This window comes from Paramisgurnus dabryanus, chromosome 6, assembly GCF_030506205.2.
Source record: "Paramisgurnus dabryanus chromosome 6, PD_genome_1.1, whole genome shotgun sequence".
Taxonomy (NCBI): domain Eukaryota; kingdom Metazoa; phylum Chordata; class Actinopteri; order Cypriniformes; family Cobitidae; genus Paramisgurnus; species Paramisgurnus dabryanus.
Genome location: NC_133342.1, coordinates 26,048,334 through 26,073,030, shown reverse-complemented (window position 1 = coordinate 26,073,030; position 24,697 = coordinate 26,048,334). Strand labels below are relative to the sequence as shown.

General features: G+C 34.8%; 1 protein-coding gene and 1 long non-coding RNA gene across 2 annotated transcripts in view; one reads left to right on the top strand and one right to left on the bottom strand.

Annotated features, from left to right (window-relative positions):
* glis1a (GLIS family zinc finger 1a) overlaps nt 1-21,669 on the top strand; it is a 30,185-nt gene extending 8,516 nt beyond the window's left edge. The window contains exons 2-9 of the mRNA XM_065276368.2: nt 922-2,003; nt 6,136-6,297; nt 8,427-8,537; nt 9,950-10,094; nt 13,891-14,023; nt 20,050-20,180; nt 20,847-20,954; nt 21,031-21,669. Coding sequence (XP_065132440.1) covers nt 1,041-2,003; nt 6,136-6,297; nt 8,427-8,537; nt 9,950-10,094; nt 13,891-14,023; nt 20,050-20,180; nt 20,847-20,954; nt 21,031-21,110 — 1,833 coding nt within the window. The 5' untranslated portion in view covers nt 922-1,040 and the 3' untranslated portion in view covers nt 21,111-21,669. The remainder of the gene's footprint in view (nt 1-921; nt 2,004-6,135; nt 6,298-8,426; nt 8,538-9,949; nt 10,095-13,890; nt 14,024-20,049; nt 20,181-20,846; nt 20,955-21,030) is intronic.
* On the bottom strand, nt 8,416-21,103 carry LOC135766871 (uncharacterized). The gene is made up of 3 exons (XR_010541832.1): nt 20,970-21,103; nt 13,100-13,208; nt 8,416-8,519 (listed from the first exon to the last, which is right to left on the bottom strand). It is a non-coding gene; the product is annotated as an uncharacterized lncRNA (long non-coding RNA).
* Nucleotides 21,670-24,697: the final 3,028 nt, after the last annotated feature.

Genomic DNA, 24,697 nt, shown 5'->3' with positions numbered 1-24,697 from the left:
CATACATTCTCTTTTTCGAGGACCAAGTCTAAAATTTTAGGTTTTATTTCATTTTGAAAGAATATTTGTGGGATAATTGCACAAATGTCAATGTGGTGTAACCGGTCTGTGTCAATTGGTGTAACTATTTTTTAAATGAAAAAAAAATATATATATATACATACATACATACATACATACATACATACATACATATATATATATAGAAAACAGAGCTGTTTTCAGTATATGACAGGACAAATATTACAAAAACGCTTTAAAATTTACATTTAGAAATAACTAATAAAATGATATTTTAAAATGATTACATTTAGAAATAACTAATACATTGATTACATTTAGAAATAACTAATAAAATTATATTTTAAAAAATTTTATATTATTACGCTTATATGCCATCGAGGTGGATAAAATATTTAATATTTCTCATTCTGTGGCGCAATTGGCGGTTACACTATTTTACATTTTCAGATCCATTCAGTCTTAACTTTCATAAAAACGGTGCAAATGTAATTTTTTATTGCATACAATTAACATAAATACACTACGTACATTTTTGAAACAAGTTTTATTTAAAGATTTTTTAATTGCTCATATTGCCAAAGCATTTTTGTCACTGACCCATAAACACATAATTTGTGTTACAGATATTGTGGATAATTTTTTATCCTGTGCTTTTACAGTTTATTTTCACCAGTACAGTTACAGTTTTAGTAGGTAAGCCTTCAGTGTTTTCTTCACCAAATCATAAGATGTTTTTACTCATGGGGGTCCTTCAATATTATCTTTACCAAATCGTAAAATGTTTCTTTCACTCATTTCTACATTACTGCGTACTTACAAAATCTTGTCATCGAAGCCTTTATTACTAGGTATAAACGTAGGTCCAAGTCATTGTCTAATTGTCTAATGTATTTGCAGGGTTTTTGGAGATGATCACAGATGCAGCATTACTGAAAACCACTTGAATGAACCATTCTCCAGTGAAGATTTAAACATATGTGCTCACTTTTTGCTGGGAAAGTAACTTGAAGAACATCATGAGGCCTACAAAGCTCAGCCCAGCAGTTGCTCAACTAGAACAGTTTGGCTTGGTTAACAGCAATGATGAAGAATGTATGTCCTGTGTAAACCAGCAGTTAAATCAAGCGATTCAAATTGAAGGTCTGAAGATGTACAGCATTTTTGAGTCACCTGTGTCAATAGTAGGAGATGATCTCGATTTAATCTGTTCATCCAATCAAGGCGCTGTATCGTATATCGGTGGAGTAAATAGGGATGCATCCTGCACTCTTTCTGTTGGAAATAACTTATCGCATGATGCTGATACAGTATCCTCTTCCTTATTCTGTTCTTCTCTCTCCACATCATCTTTAAGCCCCTTCTCTCCATCCTTCTCTTCTCCTTCCTCCAACCACTCATCTGGCTCTGTATCTGAGCCGTGCCTCAGATCTCCATCTCTAGTCTCAACTCTCTGCGGTCCACCTGAGGGCCAGGACCCCTTCAGTTGCCCGCAGCAGGAAAAAACCCCAGAAGACTCCATGTTTCCCAAGTCTCCCAAGAACGAACCTGTTGCTGAATTTCACATTTGTAGGAATATGAGTAAAAAGCTTCTACATGTTGAAAACAAAGAATTGCTTCAGTATCTTTGTGCTGACTCTAACATAGCCAAGGAACAAACCCAGCACCTTAATGTTTACAATGTCAAAAAACTTCCTATACTACAGCAATGCAAGAATGACTCAGGACTGAGCGTAGATGATGGAGCAAATGGCCAGCTGAGTATTGGACACTCATGTCAGTGGATGGATTGTAGGGCAACCTATGGACGGAAAGAAGAACTGGTGAGACACATAGAGAAGATTCACATCGATCAGAGGAAAGGTGAGGACTTTACATGTTTCTGGGCAGGATGCGTCCGTCGACACAAACCCTTCAACGCTCGATACAAGCTCCTCATTCACATGCGAGTCCATTCTGGTGAGAAGCCCAACAAGTGCATGGTGAGTTCAACTTTGTCATCAATGTTGTGTCCAGTGTTTAAACAGCTGTGCTATTTAACTGAATTAAATGGGATTTTTTTCCATGTTTAAGTGCTATAATGGGTCCCCAGTGCTTTTATCAACCGTGAAAATGAACAAACCAGTAACTTAGTTTTGCTAAATCATTCTTTGCAAGCATGTGAAAAAATAGGTCATTAAAATTTGGTTCCCCTTGTAATGTCAGAAGGGGATCTTATTATAATAATAAATCCCCTTAATCTGCACTATCCAACCACTTGATATCCTGCTAACTATAAATAATTTTGCAACTAACTCTCATTTAAGTATTAGAGTATGGGTTTTCAGAAAAAAATACTGTCACTGGGGTGGTACCCTTTTAAAAGTACACGTTTGCAGCTAAAGGGTTCATATTAGTACCTCAGATGTACATATTGGTACCAAATGTATACAAACCTGTACCTATATTGCACATATATTAGTAACAGCTTGGACCACTTTTTGACTTTTTTTTGACAGTGTAGGGTTAGTAGAAGATGTTGACATGTAGATGCTTACAGTCAGTAAAATGTCTTTTGGGGGATCATCACAATAAAGTGTTAATAGATATAAAGCATATACAGTCTACCAATTCTCTAATGACTGGTAGATAAGTAGTTGCAAAGTTGCTTCTAGTTCGTAAAATATCTATCAAAATAAAATGTTTCCACATTCCCGCATTAGATATGTTTGATAGAAAAACATCATATAGAGATGAAAAGTATATTCTGAAATGGCCATGTCACAATTTTGTTCTCTAAGTCTAATCTAGACTCAATTCAACAAAACATTTACTTCTTTTGGTCCCAAACTTGCTAAACCCACCACAAAATGACTAAATTGGGCCTAATGCATATCTTTGATTTATTCAAAATTCCTTTTATAATATATTTTTTACATTTTGTTTATTTATGAGGGTTTTGTGCTGTTTTTGGTTCCCACATGCATTGAATATTATGTTTAATAGTCTATTCTGCTCTGATCAATCAGTAAGAATTAACAAGAGAAAAGAGACTTAGTTTAAGCTTTGCCAGATATATGATGTAAGAGTTTGTTATAGAGACTGATGTGTGGATTGAATTTCTCCAAAAATGGATGTATTGCAGATTTCAGAGATTAAGAAATGTTTCTGTTGTTTATAGTTGCAAATTTCATTTGTGAAACTAGTCTGCATGGAGACTGATCATGTACAATGATAAATTTAATCATCTTTGAAGATGGATTCTTACAAAGAGCTGTGCTCTGTTATGCATATTTATAATAATCCCATAATAATAATAATAATAAATCCCACTGTTCGATCTCTTTTAAAAAATATTTGAGATTTGGCAGCATTGAAATATAATACACGTAATACAATTATTTTCTTGTCAACAGTTACTGTATGTGCATTACTTGCTCAAAGATATTATGGTAGGCTTGGATAACAGTGTCCTAAAACAATATCAACCGAATCCTTTGATAAAGCTGTTACTCATTTTCTACACTTTGTGCAACTTAAGAAATCTGTTTCTTTTTAGTGATGTAAGATAGCTATGGGATATAATTTAATCTATTTGTTGTTTAGTGTTTTTATTTTTGTTTTATTTTCCTATTTAAACTGTGGTGGCCAGAAGGCGATTGTTTGAGAAGATATCACATACATCTTCTTGAAAAAACATCTTGAAAAACATTAAATATACAAAAATAAGTCTAAATTGTGTACTGTCAGCCTGATTCTGAGAGATAAATATATTTTGACTTTCAGTCAAAACTAAATTAAAATTAATAATCTTTTTTTTTTCAGTTATTAATGTAAACAGCTTTGTTATAATAGAAAAGCTATACTTGTAGATATGATATGATTTTCCTAGACAACCATTTAACATTGTTTTGGTGTTATCAGATATAAGAAAGTAGGCCTATATTAAAAGTATGAGATCAGGGAAGTGTTGTAACAAAGGTTGTAAGTTTATATATCATGTTTTGTCATATCATACATATTCATAAGTGTTTTTCTTTGCATTAATACAAAGGATTTACTAAGCACAAAAATATTAAAGGGGTGACAAAGTAAAATTTTAAGTTTCACATTAATAGATGAAAGTAATGTAATGGGTTTTTACCTTATATATTTAAATTAAATGTTATATAAGCACTATTATATTACAGTTTTGAAAATTTAAAAATGGCATTAGTTTCTTGGGGTTGGAGAGATGGAACAAGTAAAAAAATAAATGCTAAATAAACTCATACCCGCAATCTTTATGTTTTCGATTACAATACCCGCCTCAAGCACTGGACCAGAACTGGTATTTACACAGTTTAGATTTAAAACTAATTGAATTAGTGGAACATAAATATGGGATTAATATACCAAAGAAACAAAAAACACATTGAGTTACAGATGTTTAAATAAAATGTGTTACAACACTGGTTTCCTTGCATCATATAAAACTGTGCTTTTAATTTAGATTTCTGTCACTCTTAATACATAAAAAAAAATACTTTTTTATGTCATTTGGGGTAAAAGCATCTTTTCACTCTCAGAAAAAAGTACAAAAGTTTTTACAGGGACTGTACCTTTTTAAAGGCCCTAATATGAACCATTTTGGTAGGGATACAGTATGTACATTTGAGAAACCAGTATGTATTTCTAGCAATATGCACCTTTTAGGTACTTTTTAAACTTTTTTACATTATTGTACCTTTTTTTCTGACAGTGTACTATACATGAATAAATGTAAGCGTCAGTGTGTGCTTGGTTTAAATGTAACAAATGCAAAGACATTAAAAGATACTCAATAAAGCGCTGTTCATCATTTTTCATATAACCTCATCATGACATCACACCTGTGACCGCCAAAATGTGTTTTATAATTTTACAGAATTGCTCCAAGCAAAAGTCTGCATGACCGCGGCTGCCACCTTGAATCAGCTGGTCTTCTAACTGACTCCCTCGCTGGCCTTTCTCCAATTCAAACATCTTAACAGAGTCGCTCTAACAGGAAGCAGCTTTGAACATGCTCTGTTTAATAAACTTTGTAGAGTGCATGTGTGTGCAAATCTTTAGAAATCTGCATGAAGTGGCAACATAAACAGCATGTATTGCTATTTACAACAAAAGATGATAACACAGTAGTATATCTGACTTGATATCAAATCACAACACATTATTTTTCGAAAATGAAAATTTGAAAAGTGGGAATCAGAAAAGACATTTCTCTGTTTCTCATGACATATTTATGTTTCTCTTTCATTTTTTGCTTTTTGGACAGTTCCTTGTCTCTACACTGTAAACCCCTCAATTTGTGTTTTATTACACAATTGAGTAATCATGACTAAACATCATGTTGCATTTAAGAGCCAAATATAAAAAAAATCTAGTTTCATTAGGAAAATTTCCTCTTCTCTGTTCTACAGAAGAAAGAAAATAAAAGATTATAAATGATGACAAATATTTTAATAACCACAATAATTAGATTTTTTGTCAAAAAGACTTAGTAAATAAAAAGATTTATTCAAACAGTTCATTTAAAATGTTTTGTTTTATAATCATTACCAAAATTGTGGCAAAAAGAAACATTTTCTGTTTTAAATCTGTAATCATTTGTAGTGTTAAAAAATAGCAATATAATGCTTTCATGTCTCTTTCAACCACTTTTACATAACCCTCTATCAAGCACGGCTCTGTATTTGTGTACGCAGTTCTTCACTTTTTCCTTTTTGAGGAGTTTGACTGAAATTCATTTCTTTAATTCTTCTCTATAGCATGTTTCTATTTCTTATTAAATGCGTTTTGTATACTAATTCTTGCTTATAATTATAACATGCTGTGCTCTCTGCCTCTTGAGCATATGTCATACTTTGCATGCATATTAGTGCATACTATTTCTGCCAGGATGTGGACATACTAGAGTTGCGTGCTGTTGTGAACTATAGTAGTCAACATTTGAAGTGGATCAAAAACATTCATCAAAGTTGTCCTAAGACAAGAACGGGTACTGGGTATTGGTTTTAAGACAACTTTTAGGAAAGGTTTTGATCCACTTCAAATGTTGACTAGTGTATATATGTTCATGCATAAATCTCATCTTGCGTATTTGTTTTCTTTTAGTTTGATGGCTGCAATAAAGCATTTTCCCGTCTGGAGAACTTAAAGATCCACCTACGTAGCCACACTGGAGAGAAGCCCTACGTATGCCAACATCCCGGTTGTCTCAAAGCCTTCAGCAATTCCAGTGATCGGGCCAAACACCAGCGCACGCACCTAGACACTGTATGTTTGGCCATTCTCACCGTCCTTTAGATTAAAACACAAAAGCCATTGATATATGCTTTGGAAAAATATAGAATGGCATCTAATAATACAATAATGAAAATGTGAATGCTTCTAAATTTTCAAAACTCATTCATTCCAGACTATATCATTACCTCACTTCCTAATAACGGACTTACTATCTATCTCTATTTACCTTTCTCTTTATCTCTTTCTCTATTTTACCTTTCTCTTCATCTCTACATTCCTTAAAAAATTACTAACAAACCCTTGGCTATGTATATTGTGTTGGACTTGATGGGACTATTTCCAGTGCACTTACGTATTGCTGTTCTTGTGTTGCTATAATTGCTTCTATTGTTTACCTCATTTGTAAGTCGTTTTGGACGAAAGCATCTGCTAATGACTAAATGTAAAAGTATCATAATTTTGTATGTATTTATAGTAGCACTTTACAATAAGGTTGCATTTGTTTGAATTATTTAAAGCATTAGCTAACATGAACTAACAATAAGCAATTTCTAAAACATATTTAGCATTAGTCAACGTGCAATGAACTAACATAAACAATTGTATTGCCATCAACTAACATTAAGAAAGATTAATACATGCTGAGAAACTGCACTCTCAGAAAAAAAGATACAAAAAGGTACAAACGTTGTCACTGTTATTTTAGGGGACTATTTTGTCTGAAAAAACTGACAAGCTTATTTGTTTTCATTACCTAGAAGGTGCATATTGTTACATCAAAGGCACTTTAGAGGTACATACTGGTTTCTTGAAGGTATATCCCAACCAAAGTGACAACTTTTATAGCTTTTTCTGAGAGTGTACTCCTTGTTAAAGCTGATGTATTTACAATTGTTAACAAATACAGCCGTATTGTGAAGTTTTACTGTATTTTTTATTTTTATTTAAATGAAATTCACTTCTGCTTTTCTTTTTGGCTCTTTGTCTCCGTTTTCCCGTTGTGAGGCATTAGGGTATGGCTCACCCAAACCACCACTAATGAAAACAAATAAGCAGGAAAGCTTTCTTGTCACTTTTTCCAGACAAGATAGTCCCCTAAAATAACAGGGTTTTATCTATGCTAAATTCAGAGTCAGGAATGACGGTGTAGCATTTCAGAAAGATCTCTTTTCATTTTAATGAGAGAAACACTCCAGCAGCTACCAGGCTCATGCCAACCTGCAACATTGCGCAATGATGAGCAGGCCTGTTTGCTTATAGCACACTTAAATCACTGATATATTTGAGGTTTTGTTCATAATCGTGGATGTCATGAGTGGAGCACATATGTGATAGTACAGGGATGTTAGCTTTACATCATTTCGTATCACTTTAATCCCAATGGTGTAGGCCATGAGAAAATGATCTTCCCATTGACCATCATACTTTCTGAATGTGCAGCTGAAGCGTATGACGTAAGAAGTATGTTGCTAAAGGCACATCATCATTAGTTATTGTTTTCAGAGTTTGTGTAGCTCACGATGACATGTGTGTTTAATATTTGGACTGAACAGATGCAACGGTTTCCTAATGTTTACAAAATCTTTTTTGTGTAGCGCTCTGCACCTGTGTCGCATCCTGTGGAGGATGTGTTTGATGTTGCTATGTGAAACATCTGAAAACCTTAGATTCTGTCCAGAAAGTCACTGTTAAATACATTTTGACTTAAGAAAGCATTTTCTCATTTTCATCAAATACTAAACTAGTGATTCCCAAACAGGAATGCTTTGCTTTGTCAGACATATACAGTACACATTATAAATACACATTTTAGAGGAAGATAGTTAGTGTAAAAATAAGTAGATGTAATAATGGCCATTGTAATAATAATAATTATAATGATGCTTAATAATGTGCAGTCTGTAATCCACAAGAAAATGCATTTAATACATTGTAATTATTATGTTTTTAGGGTTAGAGATAAGGTTAAGAGTGTAGTTATATGCAGACTCTTTAAATTTAAGTACATGTATGTACACAATACATTGTATACTTTTTCTTATAGTAGTTAAAGACACCTATTATAAAGTGGAACCATATTTTTTATCTTATAATTTGAGTTTATGGCCTTTAAATTAACAACTGAAACTCCTTTTTCATGTATGCTGTATTTCTTGTAGAAACCATACGCATGTCAGCTCCCAGGATGCACCAAGCGTTACACGGACCCCAGTTCCCTGCGCAAACACGTCAAAGCCCACTCCAGTAAAGCCCTGCAGACACAGGACAAGGTAACAATTTTTGGTTTGTGTTTGCTTTATAGAGGACAGTCATTAAAGCAAGCACAGCTTCGCTCACTGACTTAATAAACTTATAAACAATTTACAATTAAATGACCTAATTAACGACCCGATAAACGAAGTCACATTGTCTACTCTGTCGACAGTCTTTATCCCAAAGATCCTTAATACAAAGGCCTATTGTTTTATGGGTTAATATTGCTCTATGAACAAAGGAAGATGAAGGAGATCTTTGTGTATTCCCATGGCTTTGGCATTCTAAGCAAGAACACATGTGTTCCCGTAATACAGTTAATAAGCAGCGTGGTTTTATTCCTCAAGAGGCCAGATGTGACATGCAAATAGCAAACATGCTCAACAGCTCCAATGAATGCAGAAAGGAATTAACAGCAGAAGGTTTTGCTGTACTGGGAAAAATGTGTTATAAGCAGCTGATTTGCATTTATGCATTTCCCAGAGGCTTTAAAGGGGACATTTCACAAGACTTTTTTAAGATGTAAAATAAATCTTTGGTGTCCCCAGAATACACATGTGAAATTTTAGCTCAAAATGCCATATAGATAATTTATTATAGCATGTTAAAATTGACACTTTGTAGGTGTGAGCAAAAATTTGCCGTTTTGGGGTGTGTCTTTTAAATGCAAATGAGCTGATAAAATGCAAACACTGATCGCCATAATGGTGGTTTTTTAAAAAAAATTGAAACTCAATTGTGCTGTCAATTATATCCTTTCTCTCTCTCTCTCTCTCTCTCTCTCTCTCTCTCTCTCTCTCTCTCTCTCTCTCTCTTTCTGCACTAAATGGCAGTGCCGTGGTTGGATAGTGCAGATTAAGGAACGGTATTATCCCCTTCTGACATCACAAGGGGAGCCAAATTTCAATGACCTATTGTTTCACATGCTTGCAGAGAATGGTTTACCAAAACTAAGTTACTGGGTTGTTTTTTTTCACATTTTGTAGGTTGATAGAAGCACTAGGGACCCAATTATAGCACTTAAACATGGAAAAAGTCTGATTTTCATGATATGTCCCCTTTAATTCAGTGTGATTTACAGTAGATTCAACACTCTTATAATTAAAAGTTCCTAAAAAAGGTTCTTGTCATATGGTTCCATAAAGAACCTTTAACATCCAAGGACCTTTTGTGTTGCACAAAAGGTTCATTGTAATAAAAATAAAAAAATAGGCTATATAAGGTAAGAAAGAAATGGTTCTTCTGAGAACCTTTGACCAAATAGTATCACTGTAGCATCTTTATGTTTAAATGTGTAGCCCACATACAATCCCCGGGATTCAAGCTCATGATTTTGGTGCTAACATCACGGTATGCCAGTTAAGCTGCTTTATCTTAACATGAGATCAGTAAAGATATTTTTTGTATGTATTTTCTGTGGTTTTGACAGGGCCAGCTACGCAGTAAGGTGGAGCAGGAAGTTGTGGATGTGTGCCTTGGCCTGCAGCGTCTCCATGGCTCTGCTCCTGCTGTACACAGCCCAGACCACAGGTGTTCTGGCTCCCTCACTAAGATTCACCAAGAAAGCTTTACTGGTAAGCATATTCTCAATGGGTCTTTAGATCTAACCTCTCTGAATGGTAGGTTTACCCTGTACTCAAAATGACAACATCTTTCCTTTGTGTTTTATGCATACAGACGACATTGTCACTGATCTCCATTCACACAGATCCTTAAAAATAACTACAAATGCTGTAATAAGACCGATTCACACTGGCACTGCAGCCCAATTAATAATACTTCAACAACTTTTCAGAATGGTGTATCAAAAAGTGCATTAGAAAGAAGGAGGCAGGCGCGGTCCATATGCAAACTGCCCCTTATGCTTTGAGTTGCTTAGTTGGCAATGTCGAAAGTTACTTTTAAAAGTAACACATTACAATATTAAGTTACTCCCCAAAAAAGTAACTAATTGCGTTACTTAGTTACTTCTCATGGAAAGTAATGTTAAGTTACTTTTGCGTTACTTTTTCTTACTCGGCTAAGGCTTGATCTCTTTTAGGCTTTGCAGGTGTTTTTTATGAGATAAGTTCTGCATTCAGAAATTGCATATTTCCATCGCAAAAATGTTAAGCTCTGCCCTGCAATCTCCGTTTCTGACTTAAACTGTTCCGCTCAGCCGCTACGCATAGAGTGTGTACTTCTACGTTAATATGTAAGGAATAATTGATGACGGGCCATTGAATTATTAAAAAATAATGCACACCCAACACATTAATGCATTAATTCATAGGACCAGAGTCAGTTGTTCCTCTTGTACCACAAACATCGCTCTGGTGCCTATTTTTTAGACATTTGACAGGTTAGGTGTGCGGTTTACAGAAAAATAATCAACATCCATGGAACATTGCTCAACCAATCACAATACAGCATTTAACAGACCCGTGGTATAGGGGAGACCGGGGTTGGTTGTCACAATTTTTACTCATGCATGAATTGCTCATCTTCAAAAAATCTTTCAGCAGTAATGAAAACACTACATGAAATGAAACTTTGGAGTCTTGGATTTAAATGTGTATACTTTTTACATTTAGAATGTATTGTAACAGGAAGTAATTAACCATCAAAGACACTTTGACACATCACGGGGTTGGTTGTCACAGGGTATGGATTGGTTGTCCCTATTGAGGTTCAATAGGACTTCAATGATAAATTGGGATCTGAAAAGATAATGTGTTATTTTTTTGTTTTTTAAGCTAGAAACTGCAAATAAGTTTTCATATGAATCCACCCCTATGATAGTTGTTATTAATGCCCCTTATGTTTAAACAATGGGATTAAAGTGGGTGATCAGTTACTTGAATAGGCTTTATGCCCAGCTGCACTATGAACTTCAGCCAGCTCCTTGTTTCCTGTCTGCTGTTATTGGACAAACTGATAATCCAGGTGTGTCTGATTATTGTTGTTGTGACTACTGAGGTCAGGCACACCTGGATTAATCAGTTTGTCCAATAATGGCAGACAGGAAACAAGAAGCTGGCTGAAGTTCAGGAAGTAGTGCAGCTGGGCATAAAGCCTATTGTCTACTGTGTTGAGAAATAAAATGAAATAATTTTTAGTGTTAAAACCTCTTTATTTAATGCTTTATTTATTTTATTTTAACAGCAAACAAAAACAAACAAACACACAAACAGTCTTAAAAGGTCTATGTCCAATATTCTTATGTGACAACCAACCCCGCAAGGTATGTGACAACCATCCCCAACTGACTTCTTGACCAACATGATAAGCTAGCTGCCACACCGCTTTAACTTGATCGCTAAAAGATGACTCAAAATAAAGCTACTACTTTTAGCTTTTAAATTAGTGTTTTGTTTTTGCATTACTGATATCCTACAAGATCTCAACACAAAAACAACACCAACATGAAAATTTACTCTGACCCATAAAAATAAAAAATTGTCTCCTAACAAAAAAAGTTTTGTGTCTGCTCAGCAAAAGTTCAAGTGCAAATGAATAAGCTATTAAAGGCTAACAAATTGATATCAAAATTGTACCACAGTGCAATTTAGTATGTCTGAAATAAGCAGTGTGACAACCAACCCGTGTGACAACCAACTCGTGAGACAACCAGCCCCGGTCTTCCCTAAGTTCAGTTTAATTCAGTACATAATTTTTTTAATCAAATGAATTAAACTGAAAAGTAACTCGCATTACTTTTTAAAAAAGTAACTCAAATATGTATGTGTACATTTATAAAGTAATGCGTTACTTTACTCGTTACTTCAGAAAAGTAATATTTTTACGTAACGCAAGTTACTTGAATGCATTACCCCCAACACTGGTCAAAACACATAATACACATGTGGGCACAGTAAATTACGGAAATTTTCCGTAATACAAAAATAAATGTTTTTCTGTAATTTTTCATTAACACTGTAAAAAACAGTAAAATTCCAGCAGCTGGGGTAGCGGGAAAAACACAGTGAAATAATGTGCACAATAAATTACAGAGATTTTCCATAATACACAAATACAGTCTTTTTCTGTAATTTTACACATGCTTCGAGTAAATGAACAGCCAAAACGTAGCAAAAGTTTTCCATTTGAAAAGAGATTTTAACTGTGTTTGACTCAAGATAAGGATGGCAGAAGACCCCACATTTTCTTTTATTAATATAATAAACAGTTATCAGTCATTATTAACCATAAAGAGATATAATATTATAGACATATAGTCAAAGCATGCATGTTTTTGTTTATGCTTTTAATTTGTTTGAACAGTTAACAATTTAATATATGTGCCGGTAAAAGAAGATTTTTTTGGTGTGTAAATGCCATTAAGAATTAAATATGTGCGCTGCCTTCCTCATTTCCCTTTACCCATCATTTACACTACGTACTATTTCTGACATCAGCTGCTCCATCTCACTGAAAAGCCCAGTGTTTGTCCAGTCACTGGGCACCTACCGTGGGCAAGCAGCCATTCCACGCATGTCCCTCAGACTCTCCACAGTCTTTCCATTCCAGCCAATTTTCCTTCGAATGCTTGTGACTGATTCAAGAAGCTGTCAGACAGCACAAGTCAACTAACCCACACCTGAGGTGAAAATCCAGGAGTGCTGTCAGGGCTAATGGTCTTAGACAGCTCGCTGTACCAAGAGATGTGGCAGGCAGACAGAAGCCACATATATTTCAGTAGTTTGATCCTGCGAAATAAGGAACAAATTTAGTGACAAACTTAGTTTAGTGTTTTAATTTAAATAATTACTGTGAAATATCAACTTCATCTTGCGGCACTGTCTGTATTACTCATGTCTGACCTGATAAGGATCAGAAAGAATTGGAGAAATTCTGACCTTGAAATACAATAAAGTATCATTATGTATCAAAAATTAAAGCTGTCAATTTCACATTGATTTAAATATCTTACATGAGCTTACTTAAGCAGTATTAAAAATATCAAGGCTATATTTTCACAAAATGTACCCTACAACTCATCATGTGGCCATGTAATTTTTTATGTATATTATAAAGCTCTGCATGGGATGTGCTTGCCCAAAGCAAAATTTTGTTAGCTTGCTCCTTCAGGACATTGGAGTTCTCAGCTATTGTAATAAGTCTAGTTAGTCTGTCATTAGTCTATACAATTTTAAGGAGAATTTAAAAAAAGAAATACATTCTTATTCTGTAGTGAATTTCATTGGACAAAAATGTATAAAGTGTGTGAATGTACATTTTATCATCAGTATTTTTAAACCTTTTCTCTGGAAATTTTAAATGTGTTTATCTTCTAAGTGTTAACTGTTATAGATAGACAAACTAAAAGCCACAACTACATTAAACTTTTTTTAAAAGAGATCTCATGTGTGATTTGTGCTGGGTTTACAGTATATTCAGAGGAAGACGAATCCTGTACCAGAACCTTAGCCGGAGCCACCAGTATGAGTCTGGGCCAGTCAAACAGACACTGCAATATAAATGATCACAACAATTTGCCCAATAACAAGACCAGTCAGCCAAGGTCAGTATCAGCACATTTGTCAGTAGACACATTAAATATATAAGTTTGATTGTTGTGACTGAATCTGGAAAAAATCTTCTGAATGTTTTGTAACTGCCTGTTTGACTCATATGGGAGCAATTTTACATGTTGCTAATTTGCCTATTTGTCACTGGCAAAGTCCATCTGCACTTCACATATTTGCCCGAGAGCACTTGTGCCTATCATGTACAGTGTGATTGAAGCAAATCTTCTCTGCCTTGAGAAACAAGACGTGATGTGACTGATTGTTTTTACAGTCGGCAGGATTATTTGCTATTACTGTTCCACTGTTGTGCAAGCAGTTCCAGATGTTTTCATGCATAGTGGTTTATACAGTCTTATGCCATATGTTATATTTGTCATATTTGTAATTTAGCATAATTTCACGTTCTTGTCGGGAATGGCTGTAATATTTTTCATTTAATTTACCTTTATTGTTGTTAAATGAGCACTGCCACTCACACATACAGGGTTTATTACAGGGTTATACTACACAAAAAAACAAAACAATGTACAGAGGTCTAAAAGTGTGAGTGGCCACTAGTGAAAATGCTAAATGCAAGTTTTCTCATAATAAATTCAATTATTTGCATAATCATTTTAGTAAAAAAAAGAACTGGTAACACATTACGTCTCAGGGATTAACATCAGTTATACCACGGGGCTGTTAAATGCTTTATTCCGATTGGCTGAGAAATGTTCCATGGGTGTTGATTATTTTTCAATACCACAAACGTAACCTTAAAACGGTCTTAAAAATAGGCACCAGAGTAACCGGTAACCGTTTGGTAACCGTGCTATAAGCAAAATAATTGACTCCGGTCCTTTGAATAATTCGAAAATAATGCACATGCGCGATGTAACGGCACATCGCATTATTTTCTTATAATTCAATGGCCCGTTGGCAATTATTCCTTACTTAATGCATTAGTTAACATGAACTAACAATGATCAATATATTTGTACTGCATTATTTAAAAAAACACAATAGTTCATTGTTTGTTTTACATGAGTTTGTTGTGCATTACATAGATAACACTAACAGATACAACTTTCGATTTAAATGTAAAATGTATTAGTAAATCTTGAAAATATTATTAACAAAGATTAATAATATAAATATTGTCTATTGTTAGTTTGTGTTGACTAATGTTATCAGATTGAAGTGGATTGTATAGTGTCACCAATGAATCAAAAGAAAGAGAATTTTGTAGCATTTTGTATTTTCCTGTCTTGTTTTTTTTTAGTTGTCTGTGCCAAACCTGATGATCTGTGCTGTTCCTACCCTGCAGTTATGCTGGAATAGCGAACCCAATCTCACAGAGTTGCGTATAAATAGCACGAAGTGTAAAAATCGTGCCATACATACGCCAAATTCCACTTTGGCGTGCATATGATACACCAGTCCTTCCCAATCACTTAAACGGCACATCTTTTTGTCGTTTTATTTATTGGTTTACATTTTTTTTCTGTTTTTTAAACTATTTTCGCTTGGGTTTAGGGTTAGATTTGAGATTTGCTTAAAGAGGTTATTTAATATACAGGTTTCTCCATGTTTTTGTCTATGTTTAAGCCATGGTCTCTTGTGGAATTTGACGTATGTATTGCATGATTTTTACACTTCGTGCTATTTATACGCAACTCAGAGAGACTGGGTTCGCTAACTGCAGGTTCACTACTTAGCTTATTGGACTACTGATCTATAAAGAGTAAAGAAACTTATACATTTTTCTTTCAATGTAATAGATTTTGTAAAAGATCTTCTCTGTTACACTTTATCTCATAATCTTATAGTTTCTATGTAATCTCAGACTTTTGGACCCCTCTGTATGTGATGGCTTGCTTCCTGTAAACAATAATCACAATCACAAATAAACACTGTGTAATAAAGATTGTGTCAGAAACTGCTAATGTGTTTTATCAAATAACAACATATCAGAAAATCTGACTTAAAACTCCAACGAACGGCCAGTTTCCATCTTAATATTGACAGAATCACTGAAAGGGTTTGTGGTGCCAAAACAAAGTTAACATGTGGGAAAGCTCATTTCTCCCAAATGGATTCTGAAAGATATTATACACTTTCTAACTAAATTATCTTGCCTAAACCCTGCTGTCAGAATCTAACCAATTGCAAAATGTGTTTCTTTTGGCAAAAATGTACCATTTAAGATAATTTGATTACTCAGTTTCATTGTTATTTCAAACCCTTATTATGTAAAATGAGATTTTGGATGACTATGCGAATTATGTTTCATTATTTGCTGAGTGTGTGTAAATATGCTGCTGATGGATTTTCTTTTGAAATAATACTATGATATATTTTGGAGTTCCTTTTCAATTACTGTCAGGGTATTTTTGTCACAAAAAATCATTCATGATAGTTTACGGCTTACAGTACAATATCTATGTCCTGCAGTTTTAAATATTACATCTAGATCTAAAATAATTTTAGACAGGCTTTCACAAAATGTTTTATAGCTACAATAAGTGTGCTGTTTTATGACTTAATAATACAAAAAGAGACAAGGATTTTTGTTGTTTTAAAATAGTCTTGACAAATCAATTTTTAAAATGTACTGGTAAAGTCAAAAGGTGAATAAAACAGTGACTACTCCCAGCATTTAAAATAATTGCGGAGCTCAGATAGAAATGCAGATCAAAAGTGAGATAATGATATTGATCGAATGCTCTTGGCATTTATTATACCTTCATCAAATACTTCAAATCTGCTTAATCCCCACCTCAGGCCATTCAAAAATTCAGCTTTATTGGCAGTAGGCCTATAATTTTTCGCAATGTTTCTAGTTTCTAAGTCTTGTCAAAGGATGTGAATTTTATTTAGAAGGAAAGGTTTTTGCCAAAAAGCATGCATGCACTTTAAGGGTTTTGCATTGAAAAACCATCACATTTGTTAAATACAGATGAAGCAGTGAAATTTGTGAAAATAAGGCATGTAAATTACTGAATAATAACCTTTTCATTGCCATAAAACTGAAATAAATTAACCTAAACATAAGAGGCTGACTAAAATGATGCATTTAGAGGGTTTTGCATCTAAACTCTTCAATTCATAGGAATTTTACCAAATTTAAACAAATTGAATTGAACTCTCATTGTGTATTTGTTTTTAAGAGGAACAATGACTTGACAAATTGAAATGCTTTTAAATTTGCCTTGAAAAATGTTGCACGGTTGGTGAGACTGTATGGATTTAAGTCTTGGGGGTTAGAATCATTTTCTGTCACATTTGTTCCTAACCCAAACCCCAACTCTAACCCCAAGCGACAATGATTTAAAAATTGATTTTTTTTAAACAATACATAAAATGACACGAAAAAGAAAGTCCTGCTACGAAGACGAAGACTATTTATAAAAATTTGTGCCAGTGACACCAAAAAGACATTCGTGCTCAAGGATTGAAAAAAGTTGATTTTCGTGCCATGGACACAAATAAAATAATCAAATTTTTTGTGACTATATCACTACTTTCTGTGAGATCATGTTGCTTTTTAATATCACATTATGTTTACCCATGGATATGTGTTTGATGGAAGCATAACAGAGGACTATTGGTTCAAGAAAATGATTCCCAAAGCATGACAGGATACCTTAACCAACCTTAAACAAGTTCTTCATTCCAGCTAGTTCAGAGAATTAGTGTGATGAATGAAAGATTGCTCTCATTCCTACCTGAGGACTTTGCTGGCAGCTGGTTGGAATTAGTGCGTATAGAGAGGCTAGCTGTAAAAATATGAAAAGTAGAGCTGTTTTGAGAGTTTTGTGCTGACAGACGCTCTACGGGATGTAGCTGCTTCTCATCCTGAGGAGCCCAGTGATGGGACACAAAATCGTAGACCAGGCACAGGATGACTGAATGATAAGCTGAACATTTTGTCTACTTTAATTTACATTAAAAACGTGTCAAATATTTTCAGAAAATGCTTTTGTTTGGGTTTGTATAAATAGTTAAATAAATTGAGATCTGTTTAAACTAAATTGTCCAGATAAGTAATTTGTCCTGGATATGTGGTGCTGTTCAAATGTATGAAACTAAATCAGTATTGTCAAAGTCATTTTTAAGAGTGATAGTAAACACTTTACAATATGATTGTATTAGTAAATGCATAAGATGAACAAACAATGAACAATATAGTTTTTCAACATGTATTAATTCTTGTTGATGGTAGTTAATGTCAATACAGTTATTCATAGTTTGTGATGCATTAAATAATGTTAACAGTTAAAATGCCTGATTTTATAAATGTATTAGGAAATGCTGAAATGAACATGAACTTAGATTAATAAATTATGTAGAAGTATTGTTCATTGTTAGTTCATGTTAGCTAATGCATTCAATACAGTAATTGTTGTTAAAGGCGGGGTGCATGATCTCTGAAAGCCATTGTTGACATTTAAAATCACCCAACAAACACCCCCCTACCCCAATAGAATCTGGACCTTCTGTTGATAGACCTGCCCCACGCATACACAAGCCATAGACTGTAAAAAAAAGATGTATGACAATGATGATGTATGTTCGCTCTCTTCCATTGGTGAAAAGTGAAGCTGTCAGTGTCCCGGTACGGCGCTGACATCTTGGGTCTTGAGTCTGCGCAGTAGCGATTTCGGAGCCAGTCCTGCGCAGTAGTGAGCAGGAAGTAAAGCCGCTAAATCAAGGCCCGTGACACCACCGTTTTTATAGCATTAAATAACTAACTAAAAACAAACTTATTTTAAAAACAAACACTTGAATTTACATCAGCGTGATAAAAACTACAGTAAATGACAGAAACCAGCTTCAGAAAAAAGATATTTAAAGTGTAATTAAATTGTTTAGTTGGTCTCAAGTCCCAGTGAATAACATGGGGGAGGTGGGGTTTATGACCTATACTAGTACCAGTCACTAGGGGGCGATCGAGATGTTAGGGCTTGTGGGGCACGCTTGACGCAACCCAGGCAACGATGTTTGTTAGTAGACACGCCCCTTACTGCTGATTGGCTACAAGCTTTGGTACTCGCCCCGACTCCCTTTTCCAAAGTGTTTTTCAAAAATCATGCACCCCGCCTTTAAAAAATACAACTTTATTGTAAAGTGTTAATGAGTGAAAACAATATCATTTACTTTAAAACGACAGCACTCAATATAATCATTAAAAAAATCCCATAAAACATAAACATTTTACAGCATGAGACCAAACAAATAAATACAATATAAACACAGTTGGAAGAATGATCAAAAATTGGTCCCTAGCTGTCACTGGGGTGGTACCCTTTCAAAGGTAGATACTGATACCAAATGTTTACATTTCTTTATCTAAATGATACATAATAGGACCTGGTATTGCCCCAGTGACAGCCTGGGACCATTTTCTGACCATTTTTTCTGACAGTTTCTAAGAGATGCCTTCCAAACTCAATATTATTTCTACATTAGGGTGATAAAGTAAAGGACATATTGTCCTCAAAATAGGGTTGCGTTGCTGGTTGGTTGGCCCTGTGGTTCAGCTTCATCTGAACAGATGTGAGCTATGTTGACAAGAGCATCTCTTGTTTATGAGTAACAGTAAAGACATTAAGGCCAAAATCCCTCAGGTCACTTTGTAAGAGACCATGTCATCAAGTGCTGCGCCCCACATGAAGTGCATCATCATGAAGACTCTCGAGTCACTCGAGCTATGAGTTTGGTGTGGCTCTCCTCTGAGTATTGCCACATTCCTATATTGAACTGTTTTGGGAAAGATCCGAAGGAATACATTTGCAATGCATTGCTTATTGATTTCTTCATGTAAAAATGTCCACATGCATGTGAAGTGTATTAATCTTTTGTGTGGGATTGTACTGTGACAGTTTTTTTTTCAGTAGGGTCCCAAGAGCATTAAGTTCACTCTTGTGACTATTCCTCAAGCATCCCACAACCAAAAATGTATTTAAGAGACATTAAGGCTTTATGTTTACAAATATAATTTATTCCCATTTTTAAGTGAATTGCTTTGTTCTTTCAGACTTTCTGAATTAGTTTTTGGATTCAACCTGGTCAGCGCTACAAATGAACTACAGCCTGTCTCTGACAAACACATAAACCCACATCAAAAACTTAACCAGATGTTTAATGAAATACCAATAAATCACCAAGGTATGTAAAATTATCCTGTATTTAATTCAGAAAAAAATTGTCATGGCATTTCCAAATTTATTTTCGCAAACTAACAAGTTGGCACTAGTGTTGAAATATGCATTAACTTTATACAACAAGATAGAGTTAGTCAGCAAAGTATGGGACAAATATCTCCTTTAGCAGCTTTTACGGCCTATTTCAGGAAGGATTTCTCCCACGAGAACACAGAGTGTTTCATGAAGTGAGCCATTATGGCTGTTAAAGATTTATGATTGCATTTGCTCATTTCTATTGTCTGTGTAGTTAAATTATAATAACAAGTGGTAATGATTTAAATCGGGCTCTTTTAAATCAGTGTTCAACAACAGCTCGAAAACCACTAAATTAGATCATTTAATCAGATCCATGTGCATGTTAACCAGAACTAGGCTGGAAATGAGATGTTTAGATCCTTCTATAAACACAATGAGAATTTTAGGATGGTCCAGAAATCCTTAAATTAAATATTGATGTGAATAAATGTATAAAAGATGTTTGGGAATGGTTTGGGAAGTTAATGCATACATTTGGTTTTGCAGCCACAGATGAATAATAAAATGTGCTAATAAGCATTGCTCAAATCAAACTGAAAACAGACATTGTATATCAGTGTGTATAGCTAATTCTGACTCTGACTTTGCCTAGTTTTTCAGGCCTCTTGTAATCGACTTGAGCATATTTCCAGTAACGGAGGAGACGACCTGCACACTTTTGACCAAAATGGATTTCCTTTTACTTGCGTAAACTCATCTGGTAAGTGTCACTCACCTCCTGTCAGCTCCTCGTCTCTATCACTGATCCAATTCTGCAACATTTCTTTCTGTTGCAGGATACGGTCCAATCCAGGACACCCCGGCAGTAAGTGGAAATCACCTCCCTCTCTTGCCCTGTTCCAGTTGGCATGTATGAGCACTGTCTCGGTCAGATCTGCTCTCTGTAGCCTGAGAAGTGAGCCACAGCTTTGATCCACCGCACCTGGGAGCAACAGTGAGGGAGTCATGACGACAAAATTTATCTTGAGAAAATTCCCTTAACAGAACTGTGTGCTGAATCCACATCCTCTTTGAGATTCCTCAAGCAGTGAGTCAGAGATAAGACTGTCTCCATAAATGACTAACATTACGGTGCTGACATTTTGTTGTATGTGTTGTTTTGCTTCTAAATGGACACTGTAATTTTCTGTGTTTAATTTACACTGAGTCTTTATATAACTTTGATTTAAACATTAAACGTCCCGTTCTTTTTGTGTTTTTGAAGCTTTGATTGTGTTTACAGTGCGCAATATAACATGTGCCCATGTTTCACGTGTAAAAAACGCGGTATTTTTCACACAATTTACTTATCTGCATACCGCTGTTTTCACTGTCCTCAAAACAGGCTGATATCTTCCTTGTGTAGATTGTTTAGTGTGTTGTGATTCGACAGCAGCTTAGCTTAAAGAGTAACTAAACCCTAAACCAACTTTTTTTAGTTAATGATCTGTAAGAATGATGCTTTATAGACCTTTTACGCACTTCCGCATTTTTCGACTGGAAATACGTCAACAAAGTGTATGGCAACTTCCTGTTATCGTAGCGGCAGATACGAAAAATAGCAAAAATAGTCAACGAGTCGCCGTTTCTGTAGTGTTCAAGGCTGTTCGTCTTACAACCAGAAACAGCCCTACCTTTATAATAGTTTATAATAGTATATAATAGTAACAGTAAGTGAAAAAAAGTGCCGCAGCAAGAAGAGTGAACACGCAAGAACGGGAAACTTTTGCCAACCGGCATTCTGTCTATATTAAAACCTCCAGTTTGTGAGGCTCCTCACTCTCTCTCATTGACCTGAAGCATCTACCTCTCACTACTACCTGTCCCTGTAGTATATTTATTACTTAAACCGCATGTAGCAAGGAAACATTGCATGTTATCTCATATAGAAATACACAACTTTGCAGCAGACTGCTAGTAACATTTACCTAGTACAGCAGCTACACCAAATTACTGGTTGTTATGTTAACCTCATGTCATCTCACTTAAACATAACTTACACACGACATATTCACTGCGATGTGTTAAATCTTATATTACAAATTCACAACCCCTAGATTTACAATTAACGTAAACGGAGTTATAGCCGGTTTTGTAGCTAAAGCTTACCTTGATAATTGTGGATAAACTCCGCACGGAAGAATGTATATCCCTTATCCAGTTTGTTCCCTTTAGTGGACGAATGTATACCCACACTCTTCACCACATCGGCGCTGGTGAACTTCGGTAGACAAGTTAGGAAAGTCGGAAACACTCTAGCTGCCATTTCTCCACCAACAACAAAGCTTATACCGGAATTGCGTTTACGCGTTGTTTACGTATTTCCGGTTTTTGCGTAAATGGTCTATTAGTGCTGTTCATTGATTTTAGTAACTTTTTTGACATTTGGATATAAAGTGTTTCAATACTACAATATATGGTGTAAAAACGTCTGAGTGCTGCCCTCTTCAGGTTAAACGGTGGCTACTGCAGTTGAATTTTCCTATTGGATGTTGGGTCCAAAAAATAACTCGTGACGTAAGCAGATTCAAGCTCACCACGCCCTTGTTACGATCTCACCACACACTAGTTCGTCCCCTCTTTCTCCGTTGGGATCTGCCCACTTTTCTTGCATTTTTCAAATATTGCCAGTGGGTGGAGTCAGGCTCTGACCAGGGGTTTAGTTACGCTTTAACAGAGCCGTTTGAGCCAATGCTGGTGACTGATGAATTCCTGTGGGCGGAGTTTCGTCACAAAAACTGTTTTATTGACGTAATTCAACCGGGAAGTAAAAGGCTGTAGTCCAAACTGGCTATTCGCTGTAGGCTTTGAAAGGGGAATTATGTCAACAAAAAAAAATGCCTTCAAAATATGAAATCACGCCTGGCAGTGAACTTTGAGCTTTATCATTTTGCAGGTATCATTTATGCACCTGCAAAATATTTATATATTTATTATCATTAACAGCAACATTACACATTCCCTTTGGCCATTCTCGAAAAAATTTAACAAACGAGCATGCTTTTGTTGAACATGGATTTCAATATGAGAATTATTATTAACAGCTGTCATTAAGTTGAACTGTTTTAGCCACTGATCTATATAAATGACTGGATTGCGCATAGAACGCTTGACGTAACTGCGTGAGGTGAAGCCAGCGCAGAGTTCAAGCCGCCATCTTGGTATACCCAACCGGCAGAGGGCGTCATTGACTTCCATTCAAAATCATGATCAACATTGGCCTTAACAGCGTATCAGTTACACAAGGTTAATTTTTAGGATATGTGTACGTTAATTATTTGTTAATTCTGGTGTTATTTGCAATGTTTATGTTTTAATCGGGCAGGATAATGGATTTATAAAAAACCGTTAAGGTGAGTGTGTCTGTTGTATTTGTTAATGACACGGGTATAAATAAAGTTTTTTTTGACATTCAGCTACACTGTGACGGTCAGCGTTATTTCTCTAAATATGTTTAGGTAACTTGTAAGTTTAGATAACATAATTACAAAACTAGAAACGGTACAAAGCATGATTATTTATTTAGATTTCAGAATGAGCACGTTTATTGTCATTAATACTAAATATGCTGCGGTCTGTCTGCTGATCTGATACTGTTATAAAGATGAATGTATAATAACTGTTTAAAACGCAATATGTACAACTTTCAGTAAATAACTATTTACATGCTTTGGACGTTTGTGTTGTAATAATGTACAGGGTAACTTCACATTTAAAAACGAAGACGAGTAAAGTGATGTTTTATCATTAAAATCTGATAACGTCCATTGCTTTAATAGAACGTTTGGGTATACCAACATGGCGGCGCGGTGGCTTCACATGTGTGACGTCCCTATATTTTATTGAGAGGAGTACCTAACTTAACTCAAGCTGATTGAGCCATCTCTACTATTTGTGTAAGATATCCTTTGTCAAAAAAATCCACTAGATATCAATGTGTCAATCAACAGCACTTGTCACAACACATCTTGTTATGTGGATTTTAGAAAGAAAAAAAGCACTTCTGTTATATGAACTGCTCTTGTTGAAATTTTGCAAGGAAACCATATTTTTTTGACATATTACACTGTAAGAGCCCTAACTTTACAAAATGATGTTACCTGGTGCCATGAAAAAACTTTTGTATGTTTTGAATAATTTTACAAAAACATGCTCAACCAAACGGTTGATTTGTCACTTAATGGTAAAAGTAGAAAAGCTAGGCTAATGTTTTCAGATCATCCATTTCTGCAGTCAGAGTGTACTATTTGCTATGAAATATACATTTCTGATCATTTTCAGCTATGAATATGACACAGCTATTGTTATTTCTTATTTATTATATTGAGATCATTTCTTAAGTATGTATTTTTGCCACTTCAGGATATTTTTTTGAAATAACTATAATGAATTAATATAATTAATGTATGGAAATCATAATTACTCATTAATTAATCAATAATTACTTATTAAATGATGTTTTAA